Genomic DNA, 19,251 nt, shown 5'->3' with positions numbered 1-19,251 from the left:
CACCAATATAATATTACAGTCACCAATTAAAATAAATTCTTTCCAACTGCCTTTAAAGTCTAGCTTATTATACTACCAATAATACCATGATAGTTTGCAAGTGTTTTAGATTGCAACCACTCTAAAGCCTACTTTTATTTTATGAACTTATTTAATGACCACTAGGACCAGGGTGCTTTTTGCCTCCTGATAAACTTCTTACCAAATGTTATATATATATATATATATATATATATATATATATATATATATATATATATATATATATATATATATATATATGGCTGTTGTATAAATTTTCTCTTTAATAACTTGTATTAACATTTCAACTGATTTTTTAAACTAAAAAGTAGGTTTTGTTTTTAATATTTTCTCTAACGTTTCATTTTCTAAATATGTTACAATAATTATTCTCTTTTATTTTTAGTACCCTGTGTTACTTCAGTTCATTTGATCTTGTTAGTTTCATTTATTTGTTGTATCTTTTCTATTTCATTTCATTCCCTGCTATATTTCAGCATATGATTCCATTGACATGATATTTTAAGAATTATGTTACTGCTTGAACAATATTAGCATAACTTCCTAATTATAATTCTTCTTGTAATGTGAATTATCTAATAAATTTGTTAATTGCTTGCACCAGTGGTAACAGATAATCCTGTTGATTTTAGATTCAGTTTATTAAATGTAGATGTCACTGAGCCTGAAAGAATACAAAATTGTTTTTACATAACTGTTTGAGTTCTTCCCTATCTACAGCTGCATTTCCAGTAATAAAATATCCTGTGGATTTGAGGTTCAAAGAGTTGATGGTCAAATTCACTATGAACTGAAAGGAATACAATGATTTCTGTATAGTATCTTGATTTGTCTATCACCTATCCATCACACTCCATGTGGATAGCTTGCATTTGGTTTGGGAAGAGGCTTATTAATTTTGAAGTAAATAGATTAAAGTTCAAGGTTGCTGTGAATGAATGAATACAATAGTTGCCATACATTTGCATCATTTCTGCATACTATATATCAGACAAACCTTGTGGGTTCTTGCCCTTGACAAAAGGGAGAAGACGTTTGATTTTAGAGTCAAAATGTCAAAGGATAAGGTCATTGTGATGGAAAGAAGAAAATGATGCTGACAAAATAACTTCAGTTTCACATCGCAGACATGTACTAACCTTTGTGGATGGCTTGATTGTAGTGTTAGGTAAAAGCATATTGATATGCATGTCAAACATGACTCAAGGAATATATTATGCACAATAATTTCATTGTACATAATAAACTGTGAAAGATAATGAGGGCATTTAACAAAAGTATGTGCAGCAAGTTGACCATGAAACACAGTGAGGATGCATAATTCACAGTTTTATTGATGATAGGTATCAAGAAAAGTTATACATTAAAACCATGCTACACGTCAGGTTTCCAATTGGTGTGGCAAGAAACAACAGCGAATTGAATTAAGAAACGTTTTCAGCCATGAATGAAAAAAATTAACTCCAGAATGCATATCTGCACCAAACACATATCTAGCCTACACAGTTTCAAGGAACCATTCCAAGTAGTGATGAAGGTGAAATAATGATGGGTTGAGTTCTTAAAATATCTTACTTTGAACAAAGTCTGAAGAAATTTATAAATAATTGAACCTGAGTAAAAGGTTAACTTTAAAGTGCATCAGCATACTTAGAACATTAATTTAAATCCTTCATGCAGTGTAGAAGAAGTGATGGCATGCATTGTCAGAAATAGGCTGACAGTTAAATGGACCGATGTTTGGGAGGGAACAATAATAACCTTACTTCTTGTGGAAGGAAAAGAAATTAGGCAAAAATTAATCACTTAAATATGCTATGACTATTTCAGACCTTTCTAAAGGAACCAAATCTTCAACAACAATTTTACATAAAGTGGACAGTTTTGCCTGAACTTCTGTAATAGTCTGATCCCATCTAATGATATGAAGTGTCATATGTTTATAATTAGATCAATAACAGGTGTATAACTGATACGATGAACCTATGTCATAATTAGATATAATTTAAATGGCTGTTCATATTTACAGCAAGTACCTCTAACAGTCCAGGAGTAGAAGTCGCTGGGATAGCTGGAGGCATAAGTGCAGGTCTTCTGGTCATTTTAGTTGTGGGAATGGGCATATTTTTCTGGAGAAGATATAAAAGGCAAACTGATAGCGGTAAGATTCATTGTCATTATCAATTTCTGAAAATGTGAATCAAATACTATATTAAATGGATATGTAATTGAATGGAAAATTATAGACATGTCTTTGATTCTTATAGTCATCCTTGTTAATACAGCAGAACCTATCTTGAAAGACCATCTCTTTTGCTAAAAAAGTATGGTCTCTCAAGACAGTGGTCTCTCATAACAGGTCACAATGCAACATAGTCAATAAAATTGTGCATTGAAAATATGGTCTCTCAAGACAGGTGGTCTCACATAGCAGTGGTCTTACAAGACATATTATACCTTATCTGCAATTACTTTAACTTTTGGCAAAGTTTTGTTCTAGTTTTTCTTTAAATGGTCACATAATCTATGCAGAAAAAATATAACTGCACCAATTAGTGACCTTTATTTGTTTGTATAATACATAACCTGCTATTAGTGTTCACTTGACAACTCCTATATATCATTACTTAGCAACTTTGTATAAAATAGACTATCATAGCCATGTATGTATCGTATGGTGTATGTTACACAGTGTATGCCTATCATAGCCATGTATGTACTGTACCGTGTATTTTACACAATATATGCCTATCATAGCCATGTATGTACTGTACCGTGTATTTTACACAATATATGCCTATCATAGCCATGTATGTACTGTACCGTGTATTTTACACAATATATGCCTATCATAGCCATGTATGTACTGTACCGTATATTTTACAAATGTGTATAATATTACCTGTTCTTTTAATTTATGTATAGTGTATATTACAACCTAGTGTGTCGTTCATAAGAGAATATGATTACGTACCATGCACAGTTTAAATTGAAATTACAAGAGACCATAAGTAATTTTCATTATTCAACTACCAGTCTGCTCATATCTAAATATAGGTATCTTTCATTCTATCCATCAACATATGTGTATGTAGTTATTACATTTATGTCTCCTAATATCCACTAACATAAAAAGTTTTTCTCTTTGTTAAAATATGATTAGCTAATTCATTTTGTCAACACCAAGACAATACATTTTTAATAATTAAATATAGCTTTTTATAGGCAAATATTAAACTTGCAACCTTATAAACTTTGATAATAATAAGCCCATAAAATACTGTATTTACATTTAAAATTTACATGCATGTCACATAAGGACCATTTGCGACTTTATCAAAATTATTTACGATTTCAATAATTTTATTGTGGCTGAGGAGGGTATTATTTATTTTAATTACAGACAACGATGTACAGATGGAGAAAGAGGAAAGGTAATGCTGATGCAATTGTTACTTTATATTATTTAATTTTTTTATAAAACAATACCTTTGATGCAGGTGTAATTCTCAGTTTCTTATCTTTTGGTGCACATAAAATATGACATTGATTTACCTGCTGTGTTAGCTCTGACCTCTTTTGCATTATATTGTATTAGATTGTCTTGGTTTACTGTTTAAGATTAAATAATTATACAAACTCAAATACAAAAGACACAAATGAACAGAGAAAAATAAATTATGATTAGAGATCAGTAATTAAAAAGCAGAACATTAAAAGTTTAAAACATATCTCAGCTTTTTCTCTCTATTTCAATATATATATATATATATATATATATATATATATATATATATATATATATATATATATATATACCTTAAAAGGTGAACAGAGTAGTTAGAGTGTCTTCCCTAGATCTGGGAGTTCACACTTTCACCCATTTTCTCATAGATTAATCTCATTATTAGACATATTAATATTTTGTTTCAGAATACTATATATGATTATTATATAAACCAAGGCAATTTTTTCAATGTAAAAATGATCTCATACTTGCCGTACAGTCATTATAAAATATATTCACAGTTGCTTTGCCAAAATAACATGTCCTCACGAAAGGTTGGATGTAGAGAAAATTATTTCAGTACAATATAGTATACAGAAAAGAGTCAGTTGTTATTAATGATCATACAGCAGCAGAATTTCACATCTGTAGTATAGTTGTAATCAAGACTGTGGCATTTGGTATATAGCTACAATTGGATAATATTTTGGGGTGAGAGGCTGGTTCAGGCTTAGGTGCACATACACAAATCACGCCCGAGTTTGATTTACGGAAAATATCATGGGGTACTTTGACCAATTTCAGTATTAAAAAGCCCACAAAATGCCCATAATCATTCTACTTATAAATAATAAATGACGTGTCAATTAAATAACATATTATTATTCCACCTTATAAATGCATGCAAGATGATCAGATAAGCACCTTATAAATACTTGTAACGGCATCAAATAATAGTTTCATGCATAGTGCTTGAACAATGCTCTAGAAAAAACATGCATATGTATGTTTGTTCATTGTTGAATGTTATAAAGTGAGAATCGTTAACACTTTTGGATGTATTTATTGTAGTTAATGTTGTGTTTTCATTCGCAAGAAATGTGTAAAGACATACCTTAAACAGATGCAAAATGTATAGCTCTCCCACTTGGATAGTTCACATTTGTCACAACTATCTTTCAGCTCATTACATACAGTGGAATGACAACAGCTATTACAAGCCAAATCATTTTAAAATGTATTGATGATAATAAAAATGTTTATCTTGCACTTAACAGAAGCTTTTCAATATTTACAAGTTATTATTATGAATATAAATATTCATATTTATGTCTGTATTGCTTCAGATATACTTTGCTTTGCTGTCAATAAATGTTTATAGTTATCATTGCATCTGTACTTTGCCATGTAAATTAAATACTTACACTTTAGACTAAATCTTGAACCAATCCCACCCATAACCCTAAGTAACCGAATTAATGTATAGATGCTTCCCGATAGTTACTAGCAGAAGATATTTTGCCCATATTGCCTGGACAAAGGGCAACCTGGCAGTTTCTCCTACATGCGGCAACTACAACGGACCATTTTGAACAAGGCACACTGAAACAAAATCAAGTAATAAATTACAAATAATGAAACTATAAAAAGCTTGATTTACATTATTTTGATGTATACATGATTTCAACAGTGTCTTGATATTCAGTGAATTTATTTAAACTTCCAAACACCATATAAACTCAATGTACATCTGCCAGCATACCACAGATATGGCTGATGATGACATCATTCCGGATTTATCTGTTAATTGTAACTCAACTATATATTGATTATAATACCTCATCCGGTCTCTCTGCTTCTTTTTCTCCATTTTGGTTGATTCACAATAAAGTTTTATGATGACTTTAATTACTCGTGATAGACTATCCCTATCTGTTTTTCTGAAATATGTTTAGATTTGGAAATGGTGTCATTTAAAATCCCTTTGTGTCACATCTCCCAATAGCATATTGCAGGTGTAGGGAGGTACATCTCTTACTGAACCCCTACCCAGGCTTCAACATTGAAAAAATACACATAATCAAATTTTGTATCAAATGTCTGTTATGATTCCATATATATATATATATACGATGTAGGATATAAAAATGTTTCAACATATTAAAAAGTTAATTTAATTGATATTTCAATATATTTTACCATATATTAAAACTTATGTCAGGGGCATGTGGTTATCTTACAGACAAACATACTAATAAATTTTGAGACACACAATTTAGAAAAGAAGGTATGAATGGAAATATGGAGGAACGGCCTGGTGGATGAAAGCTGGTGGGATCTTGTTATCACCCACTTCCATGCTGGAAATAAGAAAGCATTCCTTTGCCAATAAAATCCAGTTCCAAAACAAAACTTATCATCCAAGTGCATCTGATCATATGTATCACATGACCAGCTCCTCTTCTTAAAGAGTTTTGCTTTCTTCATGTAGATAGTTTTATCAGTTTGTCAAAGACAGACATCACTAATGAGTTATAAGTTTGGCAATCATGGTCACCTGAGATGAGCATGTGTATATATATATATATATATATATATATATATATATATATATATATATATATATATATATATATATATATTTATTTATTTATTTATTTATTTTTTATTTTTGTATCAGTGTATTTAGGAGGAGTCAGTGACCCATTGACTCATTGCCAAGAGACAGCAAGGATATAAATACCCACATGTTCAATGATTAGTCATTGATTTACAACATATGTAAAATAACAGATAGAATAACAATACAAATCGAAAGAACAAATAGTACACAAAAACAAACATTCACATAATGATGCAGAATGAGATATTTGCTTTTTTGCTACCAGAAATGTGGGTCACATAGGGCACAGTGCTTAGCTATGAGATCATGATAGACAACATGGTAGTAGAAAAAGAAAGTGCTAAAATTTCATTTTATGTATTTTTGGTTTTCTACCTTGAATAATTCCGTATCATTCATCTAATGCGTACATTTATGAAGCAAATTCATGATTACTTGTGCCTTAATAATACATGCTCCAGATACAGGATACTAAATTAAAACTATTTGATGAAGATACAACTTAGTCTATGATTTAATGTGTTTTGCATTATTACTCTTAGTCTATGATTTAATCGTGTTTTGCATTATTACTCTTTCTAACATATTAAGGTCTTTCAGACACGATGCAGTCAGTGGACAAGAGTACGGGGAAGTGCATTTGACCGAAGATGAATCAAGTCACTACCTAGAGATTAATGGTAAATTACCATCTACTTTAATTTTCTTGCTGTTCATTGTTTAAGGCTGCATAGTTGATTCAACTTATATGTCTTAAATGATTATTTTAACTAAGACGAACTGATGACTCTTAAAGCTTGTAAACTTTAATGATTCATAGTTATGTGACCATAAACTTTATTTTCTAATCTTAGATTATTATTAGTTCTTTCAATTTCATAAATACTGGAAAATATACTTTCTCAAATACGAAATATTTATAGCGCTTCTTGTATCCACATCCATGACCAATCCCTACTCTTCATGATTATATCCGTATTGTTCCAAAATAATTTATGCAGTATGCAAACATTTCTATCACCATATGTTTAATAAAGGGTATTTCATATGTTTCATAGGATAGAATTTACATTTCCAGGATATTAGTTCCACAGAGAAAAGGCTGAAATTAATAATTCTTTTCATTAGTGTTTTTCACACACATGCACATGGATTATTTTACAATACATGTACATGCATATGACTTTCTTGCAGCACTTGATGGTACATATTAAATTGTTCCATGATTTTGTGAAATCACATAAAAGTCAACTCTATCAAAATTAAAGTATGTATACAAAATAACAAAACCATACAATTACATCTCATATGTATTTAAAAGGAGTAATGAAAGATTTCCATCACTTGATTTAAATTTTTAGTAATGCATTGTATTGCACTTATTAAAATATTATTACGCAAATAAATATATTTATTACAAGTCTTGCATATAGAGATGTGCATGCAGACTGCACAAACTATTATAGTTAAAGCATATTGGGTGATTTGAGCCTATACCATTATAGTTAAAATATGTGTAAGTAACATTTGGCTGTTTAAAATTGTCGTTACTCAGTCGGAAATGGCATCACAAGGCTTTCTATGTAAATGTAGATTTGTACGATTTGATGAAATCTTTGCATTTCATAATCATGTTTATATTTGTATTTTGGGTTGATTCAGTGTGGCGAATGTTCTGAATGGCATACAATACAATGATATTTCCAGCACTTCACATCTTTCCACAGATCTCATGTTAGAAGAGAACAGAAATGCCAACATAAGGTACAGACACATGACACGAATATTTAAAGAAATGTAATACGTTCATTTGTATAGGTATCTTATCATCATATACTCAGTGGATTAATGACAAATAAAATATATCAAGTTTTCAAACAAAAAATCAATAAAGCATTGTGCTTTTTTCAAATGTTGTCTGGAATCCTATAGCCACCGCAAATGAATTCTCATCTTGTCATAGATAGCCACCTCAGAGGGGTTGTCAGTTTGTCATAAATAGCCACCTTAATGCAGTTAACAGCTTGTCATAGCCACCTCTAAGTAGTTATAAGTTTGTGTCATATAGCCACCTCAGAGGATTTGTCAGTTTGTTACAGATTGCCACCTCAGAGGAGTTATAAGTTTGTCACAGACAGCCACCTCAGAGGGGTTATCAGTTTGTCAACGATAGCCACCACTAATGAGTTATAGGTCTGGCAAACATTGCCACCTCAAATGAGCATGTATATATTTCTTTCATTTTTATCAGTATATTTAGGAGGAGTCAGTGACCCATTGACCCATAGCCAAGAGACTGCAAGGATATAAATACCCATATGTTCAATGACTAGTCATTACTTTGCATCATATGTAAAAATAGATAGAATAAGAACACAAAGCAAAAGAATAAATATTACATCAAACCAAACATTCACATAGGGATGAAGAATGAGATATTTGCTTTTTTGGCTACCAGAAATGTGGGTCACAAAGGGCACAGTGCATAGGAATAAGATAAAGAAAAACAACATGGCACTAGAAAAAGAAAGTGCTAAAATTTCAATTTATATAGTTTTTGTTTTCTACCTTGAATGATTCCGCATCATTCAGCTAATGTGTACATTTATGAAGCAAATTCATGATTACTTGTGCCTTAATAATACATGCTCCAGATACAGGATACTAAATTATATATTTTGGTGAAGATGCAACTTAGTCTATGATTGAATCGTGTTTTGCATTATTACTCTTTCTAACAAACTAAGCTCTGTCAGACACGATGCAGCCAATGGAGAAGAGTATGAGGGACTGCATTTGACTGGAGTTGAATCAAGACCCTACTTAGAGCATAATGGTAAATTAGCGTCTGCTTTAATTCTTGTTGTACATTTTTTAAGGCTGCATAGTTGACTCAACTTATATGTCTTAAATGATCTTTTTTTACTAAGATGAACCGATGACTCTTAGAGCTTGTAAACTTTAATGATTCATTGTAATCTGAACATAAACGTTATTGTCTAAAATTAGATTTTTATTTGTTCTTTCAATTTCATAAATGCTGGAAAATACACCTTGTCAAGTACGAAATAATTATAGCGCTTCTTGCATTCACATCCATGACCAATCCATACTCTTCATGATTATATCTGTATCGTTCCAATACAACTTATACAACATGTGCAAACTTTTCTATCACGGTGTGTATAATAAAGAGCGGTTCAAATGTTTCATAGGATAGACTTCATATTTTGGGGATGGTAGGTCCACAGGGAAAAGACTGACATAAAAATTAATTTGATTGGTGTTTTTCACACACATGTACATGCATTATTTTAAAATATATGTACATGTATATCACTTTCTTACAGCACTTGATGTTAGATATTAAATTATTTCATGATTTTGTGAAATCATATAAAAGTCAACTCCAACAAAATTAAAGTATGTATTCAAAGTAATAAAACAATAAAAATACGTCTCATATTTATTTAAAAGGATTAATGAACGATTTTCATCTCTTGATTAAAACTTTTAGTAATGCATTGCATTGCACTTATTAAAATGATATTACGCAAGTAAATATATGTATTACATAAGAGATGTGCATGCAGACTGATTTCTGCCCATACTATTATAGTTATAGCATAGTGGGTGATTTGAGCCTATACTTTTATAGTTAAAATATGTGCAAGTAACCTTTATCTGTTTAAAATTTTCGTTACTCAGTCGGAAATGGCATCACAAGGCTTTCTATATTAATGTAGATTTGTACAATTTGATGAAATCTTTGCATTTCATAACCATGTTTATATTTGTATTTTGGGTTGATTCAGTGTGGCGAATGTTCTGAATGGCATACAACAAAATGATATTTCTAGCAAATCACATCTTTCCACAGATATCAGATCAGAAGACAACAGAAATGCCAACATAAGGTACAGACACATGACACGAATATTTAAAGAAATGTAATACTTTCATTCGTACAGGTATCTTATCATCATACACTCAGTGTATAAATGACAAATAAAATATCAAGATTTCAAACAAAAAATCAATAAAGCATTGTGCTTTTGTATTTAATGTTGTCTGGAATCCTATAGCCACCGCAAATGAATTATCGTCTTGTCATAGATAGCCACCAGAGGGTTTGTCAGTTCGTCATAAATAGCGACCTTAAAGGAGTTAACAGCTTGTCATAGATAGCCACTTCTAAGTAGTTATAAGTTTGTGTTATATAGCCACCTCACAGGATTTGTTAGTTTGTTACAGAGAGCCACCTCAGAGGAGTTATAAGTTTGTCACAGATACCCACATCAGAGGAGTTATAAGTTTGTTACAGATAGCCACCTCAGAGGGGTTATCAGTTTGTCACAGAGAGCCACCTAAGAGGTTTTATCAGTTTGTCAAAGACAGACATCACTAATGAGTTATAAGTTTTTCAAGCATAACCACCTGATATGAGTATATATATATATATATATATATATATATATATATATATATATATATATATATATATATATATATATATATTCATTTTTGTATCAGTATATTTAGGAGGAGTCAGTGACTCATTGCCAAGAGACAGCAAGGATATAAATACCCATATGTTCGATGATAAGTCATTGATTTACAACATATGTAAAAATAGATAGAATAAGAATAAAAGCAAAAGAACAAATATTACATCAAACCAAACATTCACATAGGGATGCAGAATGAGATATTTGCTTATTTTGCTACCAGAAATGTGGGCCACATAGAGCACAGTGCATAGCAATGAGATAAAGAAAGGCAACATGGCAGTAAAAAGGAAAGTTCTAACATTTAAATTTATATTATTTTTTAGTTTTCTGCCTTGAATTATTCCGTATCATTCAGCTAATGCGCACATTTCTGAAGCAAATTCATGATTACTTGTGCCTTAATAATATATGCTCCAGATACAGGATACTAAATTAAAACTATTTGATGAAGATACAACTTAGTCTATGATTTAATGTGTTTTGCATTATTACCTTTTCAAACAAACTAAGCTCTGTCAGACACGATGCAGCCAGTGGACAAGAGTATGAGGGACTGCATTTGACTGGAGTTGAATCAAGACCCTACTCAGAGCTTAATGGTAATTAGCATCTACTTTAATTTTCGTGCTGTACATTTTTTAAGACTGCATAGTTGACTCAACTTGTATGTCTTAAATAATTTGTGTTACTAAGATGAACCGATGACTCTTAAAGCTTGTAAACTTTAATGATTCATAGTTATGTGACCATAAACTTTATTTTCTAAAACTGGATTTTTATTTGTTCTTTCAATTTCATAAATATTGGAAAATAAACCTTGTCAAGTACGAAATAATTATAGCACTTCTTGCATTCGCATCCATGACCAACCCCTACTCTTCCTGATTATATCCATATTGTCCCAGTACAACTTATACAATATGTGCAAACTTTTCTATCACCATATGTATAATAAAGGGCGGTTCAAATGTTTCTTAGGATAGACTTTACATTTTCGGGATGATAGTTCCACAGAGAAAAAAGCTGAAATTAATAATTCGTTTCATTGGTGTTTTCCATACACATTCGTTATCTTAAAATACATGTGCATGTATACCACTTTATTTCAGCACTTGATGTTACACATTAAATTATTCGATGATTTTGTGAAATCATATAAAAGTCAACTTCGACAAAATTAAAGTATGCATACAAAACAATATAACAATAAAAATACATCTCACATGTTTTGAAAAGAATTAACTGAAGGATTTCCATCACTTGATTTAAACTTTTAGTTATCCATTCCATTGCACATATTAAAATGTTATTACGCGAATAAATATATTTATTACAAGTCTTGCATATAGAGATGTGCATGCAGAGTGATTTCTGCCCATACTATTATAGTTAAAGCATACTGGGTGATTTGAGCCTATACCATTATAATTAAAATATGTGTAAGTAACCTTTGTCTGTTTAAAATTGTCGTTACACGGCCAGATTAGGCATCACAAGGCTTTCTATGTAAATGTAGATTTGTACAATTTGATGAAATCTTTGCATTTCATAACCATGCTTTACTAGGAACATCAATAAATAAATTATCCCACCACATATCTAGCAACACAATCCATATTAGAAAGAATAACGTTTTGCTTTCAATATAATATTGATGGGTCGTTAACATCTCTTCAGTCGAGGAAAGGTAATGTTTCAAATGGCCATTTGATTCAAAAAAGAGCTTGCATATGTCCCATATCATCATAGTTGAAGCGAATTCTGCAGTTAAAGTTTCTTGTACTCTTGGTGACTTCTAAACTGTATATATTAATCATGAATGTCAAATTGTTATTGTGTTTTTTAATGGAAGTGACAGCAGAGGAATATAAATTATTACATTACTAGAATCATAAATAGTTTCAATATTAGGATCATCTCCCTTAAAACTAAGAGAATAATTCCCGAAATGTATTTATGTATCTTTACTAAATTTTGTATGAGGTTTAGCTGCATATGTTAGTTTATGGAACCTATGAGAAATATGATTGTAATAAAAATATACTGACAATGAAAGTTAATTATGTATATCGTTCGATAGATCTATTATAACGAATCACTCACTGTACAGGTGGTTTATTTGGTTACTGGAATGACATTGAATAACCATATAGTGAATTATCATTAAAACATGTTATTGAGGTTTGTCATTTTTTATAATTGTTTAATACTCCTTATGTACCCGTCTTTGTTTATTCTTTGTTTTTCTAAAAACACAGATATCTTCTTATCATTAATCATTCTTCAGTTGTATTAGTTCACTTTTGTAATTGTTTAGTGATATGCCTCGAATGGTTATATACTTTTTCTCTTATTTTCAGACTCCTAAAAATGTATGAACACACAAATAATGTACCAGACTTGACAGCTGAGAACCAATAAAATTCAGAAGAGACGAGGAGACGACATTGTTTCAAATTTATGACATAATCAGTTTTAGTTGGTCATATATTTGTATTAAAATCATAGTGGGTGCTGCTATTATGGCGATGATGTCGAATATTGAACAGAATGTATATTCATTGACAAAGCTATTGCAATATTTCATATGTTTTATATTTTGTTTTTCTTGCAAGTTGCTCACACAAATTATTACTGGGGCAGTTATTTTTAACTGCTTAATCTCTTTTAGCTTCTGTGCACAAAGTAACATTCAAATCAATTATGTTAGTTGACTCTTTTATATAATTTTGAGCATTCAATACACTGAGTAATAACCAGATCATGGGTATAATAACGATATCATTTTCATAATAACCAGACCATTGGCATAATAACCAGATTATTGGCATAATAACCAAATCATTACCATAATAACCAGATCATTGACATAATAACCAGACTATTGACAAAATAACCAGATCATTAAACATAATAACCAGATCACTGGCAAAATAACCAGACCATTGGCATAATGACCAGATCATTGACAAAATAATCAGATCATTTGCATGTTAATCAGATTGTTGACATAATAACTATATCATTAATCATAATAACCAGATCATTGACATAATAACCAAATCATTACCATAATAACCAGATCATTAAACATAATAACTAGATCATCAAACATAATAACCAGATCATTGATATAATAACCAGATTATTGGCATAATAACTATATCATTGGCATAATGACCACATCATTGGCATAATAACCAAATCATTACCATAATAACCAGATCATTAAACATAATAACTAGATCATCAAACATAATAACCAGATCACTGATATGATAACCAGATTATTGGCATAATAACTATATCATTGGCATAATGACCACATCATTGGCATAATAAGCAGATCATTAAACATAATACCCAGCTAATTAAACATAATAACCTGACCATTGGCATAATAACTATATCATTGGCATGCTAATCGGATTGCTGACATAATAACCAAATCATTAAACATAATAACAAGATCATTGGCATAATAACCAGATCATTAAACATTATAACCAGATCATTGGCATAATAACCAGTACATTTGGTATAATAACCAGAGTTCTTACATAATAGCCAGATCAATAAACATAAAAACCAGATCATTAAACGGAATAACTAGATCATTGAATATAATGACCAGATCATTGCCCTAATAACCAAATCTTTAAACATGATAACCAGATCATTGGTATAATAACTACTTCAATAAACATAATAACCAGATCATTGCCCTAATAACTAAATCATTAAACATAATAACCAAATCATTAAACATAATAACCAGATCATTAAACACAGTAACTACTTCAATAAACATAATAACCAGATCATTGGCATAATAACCAGATCATTAAACATAATAACCAGATCATTGGCATAATAACCAGATCATTTGGTATAATAACCAGATCATTAAACATAATAACCAGAGTATTGACATAATAACCAGATCATTAAACATAATAACTAGATCATCAAACATAATAACCAGATCATTAAACATAATAACTAGATCATCAAACATAATAACCAGATCATTAAACATAATAACCAGATCATTGACATAATAACCAGATCATAATAACCAGATCATTGGCAATATAACCAGACCATTGACATATAAACTGGATCATTGCCCGAAATTGTTTGAATATAAACAGATCAAGCACTCATCTCCATACGTATATATCACAAACATTTGATACTTTAATGCTCAGATCCTAAAAGTGAAAGTAAATAAATACATTCCTAATAGTGAATGTTTAAATTTGCTTGTTTGAGGAGAGATAGGAAGTAAATTAGAATTGCAAGGATGAAATAGTCATTGTTGGGAATATATTGTTGAGTAAATTGAACCTAATCACTGACAAAGTTAGCATAAACTTGATTGATTTGTTCAATTAGTTTTCAAGTAAACATGATATAAAATATATACTAATATATAATAATGAAATAGCATCAACATAGTGTATACAAAAGTTTTGCATAAGCTGCCTAATTGTTGCTTTACTGTGTGCTTATCTTTTATTAACTTCACATGTCAGTTCATATAGAAATATGTAAAATTTTCAAATATATACATTTTTGGACTCCTAGTTTGTGAACTTTTGGTGATCCTCCATTCAAAATGTGTGTGTGTGGTACCTTCTTCCTCAAAGAAAAGAAAGATTTATTAAATAAACCTTTCTTGTGTCAAATGTCAAACATAACAAGTTAATTAATATTGTTTCAGAACATGAATAATGCAGTCATGGTTACAAAACAAGTATGTACTTCTAAGCACGTGAAATGCATCGACAATCATATTTTATTCTCCCTTGATCCTTGATGTAGCTGACATGGATGCTATATGAGTGTGTCATCAGACTCCATCGTAACAATCTACCATTCATGTTCTTCATATTGTTGAGGAAAGGGAGGGATCGACGAAGACAGCAATTCGAGAAGAAGCTACACTATCATACACCCTAAAGTGTTGCGAGGCCAACATCAAAGCGAAAGACTCCTTCTCTATCTTGGAATAAATTGTATGGTGCATATTCACTTTCCTTAAAAAATAGTGTACGGGATGATCCACACCATCGTTAGCTTCCTGTAACAGTAATCCAGCAACCGCTACGTCATTAGCATCTACTGATATTTGGAATGATTTAGAGCTGCATGAACTGGTGGCCTTCATCAAAAGACAGACATTTGTCTCACCAGTGATGCGTAGTCTTCTTACTTAACATATTCATCAGAGGTTCTTATTTGTCTGTGTTCCATAATATGTAGTTACAAAATCAACACAAGCACGGCAAAAGTCATTTTTACTCAAGTTATTTTTTAGATTTGCTTGACTGATACTTTCGAAAATCATTGGATGGTTTCCATTTGATCCTTCCATGTAACTTTGTAGATGGCATCATAGATGCAAGGGTCACTATTTCCTATGTAGGATATTATCATATTCGTCAAACTTTGGAAAGAGCTGGGGGAACCCTTTAATAGCTACCAGCTGATGACGAGTGGTCAGGAAGCTACCAATCAACAATTAGGGCATGGGTAATATTGTAGTGATTTTCCCCTGCGTCATAAGTCCACCTTTTGATAGGTATCACCTTATTGAGAATGGATTGGTCCACTTGTGAATAGACTCGACGGGTAACGGAATAGGTATATAAAGGCTGAAAGCTTGATGATTTGAGATTCTGATGTGTATCGTCCTGAGAAAAAGAAGACTAGAGAAACGGTAAATCAAAAATATAATCGTGATGTAGTTATTGTATCAAATAGGCTTGGGGTGAAATGCCTGAAGGTTTTCCACTGCTCTTGCAATATTAAAGACAACGAAAGGAATCGTTTGTGTCTTCTTCTATTAAACAGACGCTAGGGCTCGAGAAGATTTGTTAGGCGCCAATACCAAGCTCTGAGTTAAACAGAACACCAAGGGGAGGGGGGTTCGCTACCAAAGTTGTAAATATCCGATCAGGCAAACAATTAAACGTCATAGTATATCTACAGGACAAATGTACAACTAGTATCCTGCGATGCTTTCTTGACCTTGATTTAATTAATGCGTCTCGTCTCTGACCGAAATTGTTGTTGACTTGACCGTTGACCGTTGAAATCAGCTTTGATTTATTAATGAAAATGTGCACGTATTGTACATGTACGTTTGCCATAACACAAGACAGCCACTGCATTTAAAGAATTAAAATATAATAAATGTCATTAACCTAAATGACTTAAAAAACTATATTAAAAATTAATATACAATACATCTATTCATAACAGAAGATAATACAATACAGATATCCGTAACAGAAGATAAATAACCTACGATAAAATAAAAAACTTGTCCAGAACCCCCACCCCCAGAAAAAAGTAATGTTAAAGGAATCAGCAATGGCTCTCTACTAGTTATGATGAAACACGAGGATTGTCAACTGAGATATCTCGACTCAGCAAACTTCATCCTCTCCTTCCACCAATACAATCAGCTGTGGAAGAGACAAATGCCTTGAAGGGACCAAAAAAGGACCGAAAATGAAATGTAGAAGGGCTGTAGTCTATAGTGAAACCGAAAGAAGAAACCCAGAAGAGAAAAAAATGAAAACGAAAATCACCAGAAGAAATAATTTTATGAAAAGAAAATATGAATAAGAAGTTTAGCTAGGGACTCTACTTTGGACTATTTATGTAACTGTCACCATGTGAAGCACAAGTATGACTATCTTTATCTATATTGTCGGGGAGGAGTAGGAACTGTGAACTAGTCAGGTGCTATTTTGCTTAAATTAGGTTAATAATAAAAATAAGCCTAGGAGGGACCGATGACCTTTCCGGGGTGCATTTAGTAGAACTGTTTTCTAAACAGAACATTTCTGGAATTCTGCATTGCTTACAGTGACATGGTATGTTCTTTTTGATCATAGGACTTATTACAACAAATCTGGATATCCATCATAATATACAGTACGGCGTTTATAAGCGCTGCCTAGGGTCGATTATGGTTATTCGTTATACTAAGTTTATATAAAGTAAGAGTAGATTAGTGGGACCCCCTGGGGACAATAGGAAATTGACGTTACAAGAGGAGGTTTGTACTTTGGGGACAATGGGAATTTAACATGGGACTACATGGTGGGACTGTCCTGGGACAATGGAAATTTAACATAGTGGGACTGTCTAGGGACAATGGGAATTGAACATGGGAGATTGATATAACACAGAAAAGAGACTAAACACAGATACCACATTTAAAATTGTTTGAAGGATTAGGCATGAAAGTCAATTTCTTTAAGAAACCTATGAATGGCCCCGAAAAGGGCCTTTGGGCTTCTTCTTCTTATTATTATTTTTCTTTTTCTAATTCCTTCACTTTTTCAGCCATTGCCTGACCTTTCCTACTATTCATGTCTTCTTTTTTTGGAACTCTGGCATCAAGTCAGGGTGGAACATGGCTCTAAACTTCTTTTGGATCTTCATCCAATTATGGTCAAGCCTCTCAAACTCTTTCTTTTTAATTCTATTCTCTTGTTTTTTCCTATCTTATGCCCACCTGTCTTTGATTTTCTGCACTTCTACATATATCACCTTTCTCGTCTGTTCTTCTGCTTTCTTCAATTGTTCACCACCCCTTTTGACAAAAGGCCACTCTGACCATTTCCCTCTCTCTTCCAAATAGCATCTGACTTCTATCACTTTGTCCAGAGACTCTTTTATTGTCCCCACTCTTACATAGGCGGGATTAATCAATTTGGAAAAGACGTCGATGACACAAAACAAATATTTGTAGCCGCTATTGTAGGTGGCCTAATGAGAGACATCGGTAAATCGGCTTGCCATTGATGATCGATGCATTCCACTTGGGTGTGACTTCTGGAAAACTTGCGTCGAATGGGTTTGTGTAAAGTGTAGGTAGCTTGTTCTTGTAACCATCGTTGCACTTGAGGAAAACTTTTCAGTCGAGTTTTGGCAGCACGATACAATTTTTGAACTCCTGTGTAACCTGCAGGATGGGATGATCGTAGTAAATGCTGGCTAACACCTTCTCCATTTTTTTGTTTGTTAATAAGTCACCCACTCTTCGCTGATGCTACTGTGGATGGGGCGAAAGGGTACCTTGGAAACGGAATTAAGTGTCCGATGGCCCACGGGAGTAGAAGTCGAAGCTAGAGGTGGAGGTGGTAATGGAATGGTTTTGGTCTTCTTTTCTATTTTCACTTCTGGTTTCACTTCTTTCTTTTTCACTTCTGTCGAAGGAGGAGTGGACACCATCTTTTTAACCCAGGCTTTCATTTTTTCTGGGGTGTGGGGGAAGGGGTCAACAAGGACGCTGCAATCTTGCTAGAAATGGGAGCTGATGCCGGTGTTTGAAAAACATCTCGTTTCTCTTCTTTCTCAGGGATGGTAGTGTGTGGGGGGGATGGACTTTTCATTAGGACTTGAAATGTTTTAGAGTGGGTAGAGCTGTTTCATCTAAAGCTTTCTGGTGAAAGGGTTGCAGTCGTTGCAAGAGTTGACGATTTTTCTGTTTCGGACAAATCGTGGCGGTTCATCAATACTCCAATTCGTGTTGTAACTGGGTC

The 19,251-nt window shown here is 32.2% G+C and overlaps 1 protein-coding gene across 2 annotated transcripts in view; it reads left to right on the top strand.

Moving 5' to 3' along the window:
• The window catches only part of LOC149792838 (uncharacterized), a 96,795-nt gene extending 80,279 nt beyond the window's left edge, over positions 1-16,516 (top strand). For both annotated transcript variants that reach the window (XM_089966611.1, XM_089966610.1), the window contains 8 exons: positions 2,072-2,203; positions 3,446-3,476; positions 6,774-6,853; positions 7,901-7,937; positions 8,921-9,009; positions 10,054-10,090; positions 11,195-11,283; positions 13,045-16,516. In XM_089966611.1, the coding sequence (XP_089822737.1) occupies positions 2,072-2,203; positions 3,446-3,476; positions 6,774-6,853; positions 7,901-7,937; positions 8,921-9,009; positions 10,054-10,090; positions 11,195-11,283; positions 13,045-13,052 (503 nt within the window). In that variant the 3' untranslated portion in view covers positions 13,053-16,516. The remainder of the gene's footprint in view (positions 1-2,071; positions 2,204-3,445; positions 3,477-6,773; positions 6,854-7,900; positions 7,938-8,920; positions 9,010-10,053; positions 10,091-11,194; positions 11,284-13,044) is intronic.
• Positions 16,517-19,251: the final 2,735 nt, after the last annotated feature.

This window comes from Sinohyriopsis cumingii, chromosome 8 (assembly GCF_028554795.1).
Source record: "Sinohyriopsis cumingii isolate HCF-2022 chromosome 8, ASM2855479v2, whole genome shotgun sequence".
Classification (NCBI taxonomy): Eukaryota; Metazoa; Mollusca; class Bivalvia; order Unionida; family Unionidae; genus Sinohyriopsis; species Sinohyriopsis cumingii.
Note: the sequence above shows the minus strand (reverse complement) of the source record. Positions and strands in the feature narration are given on the sequence as shown.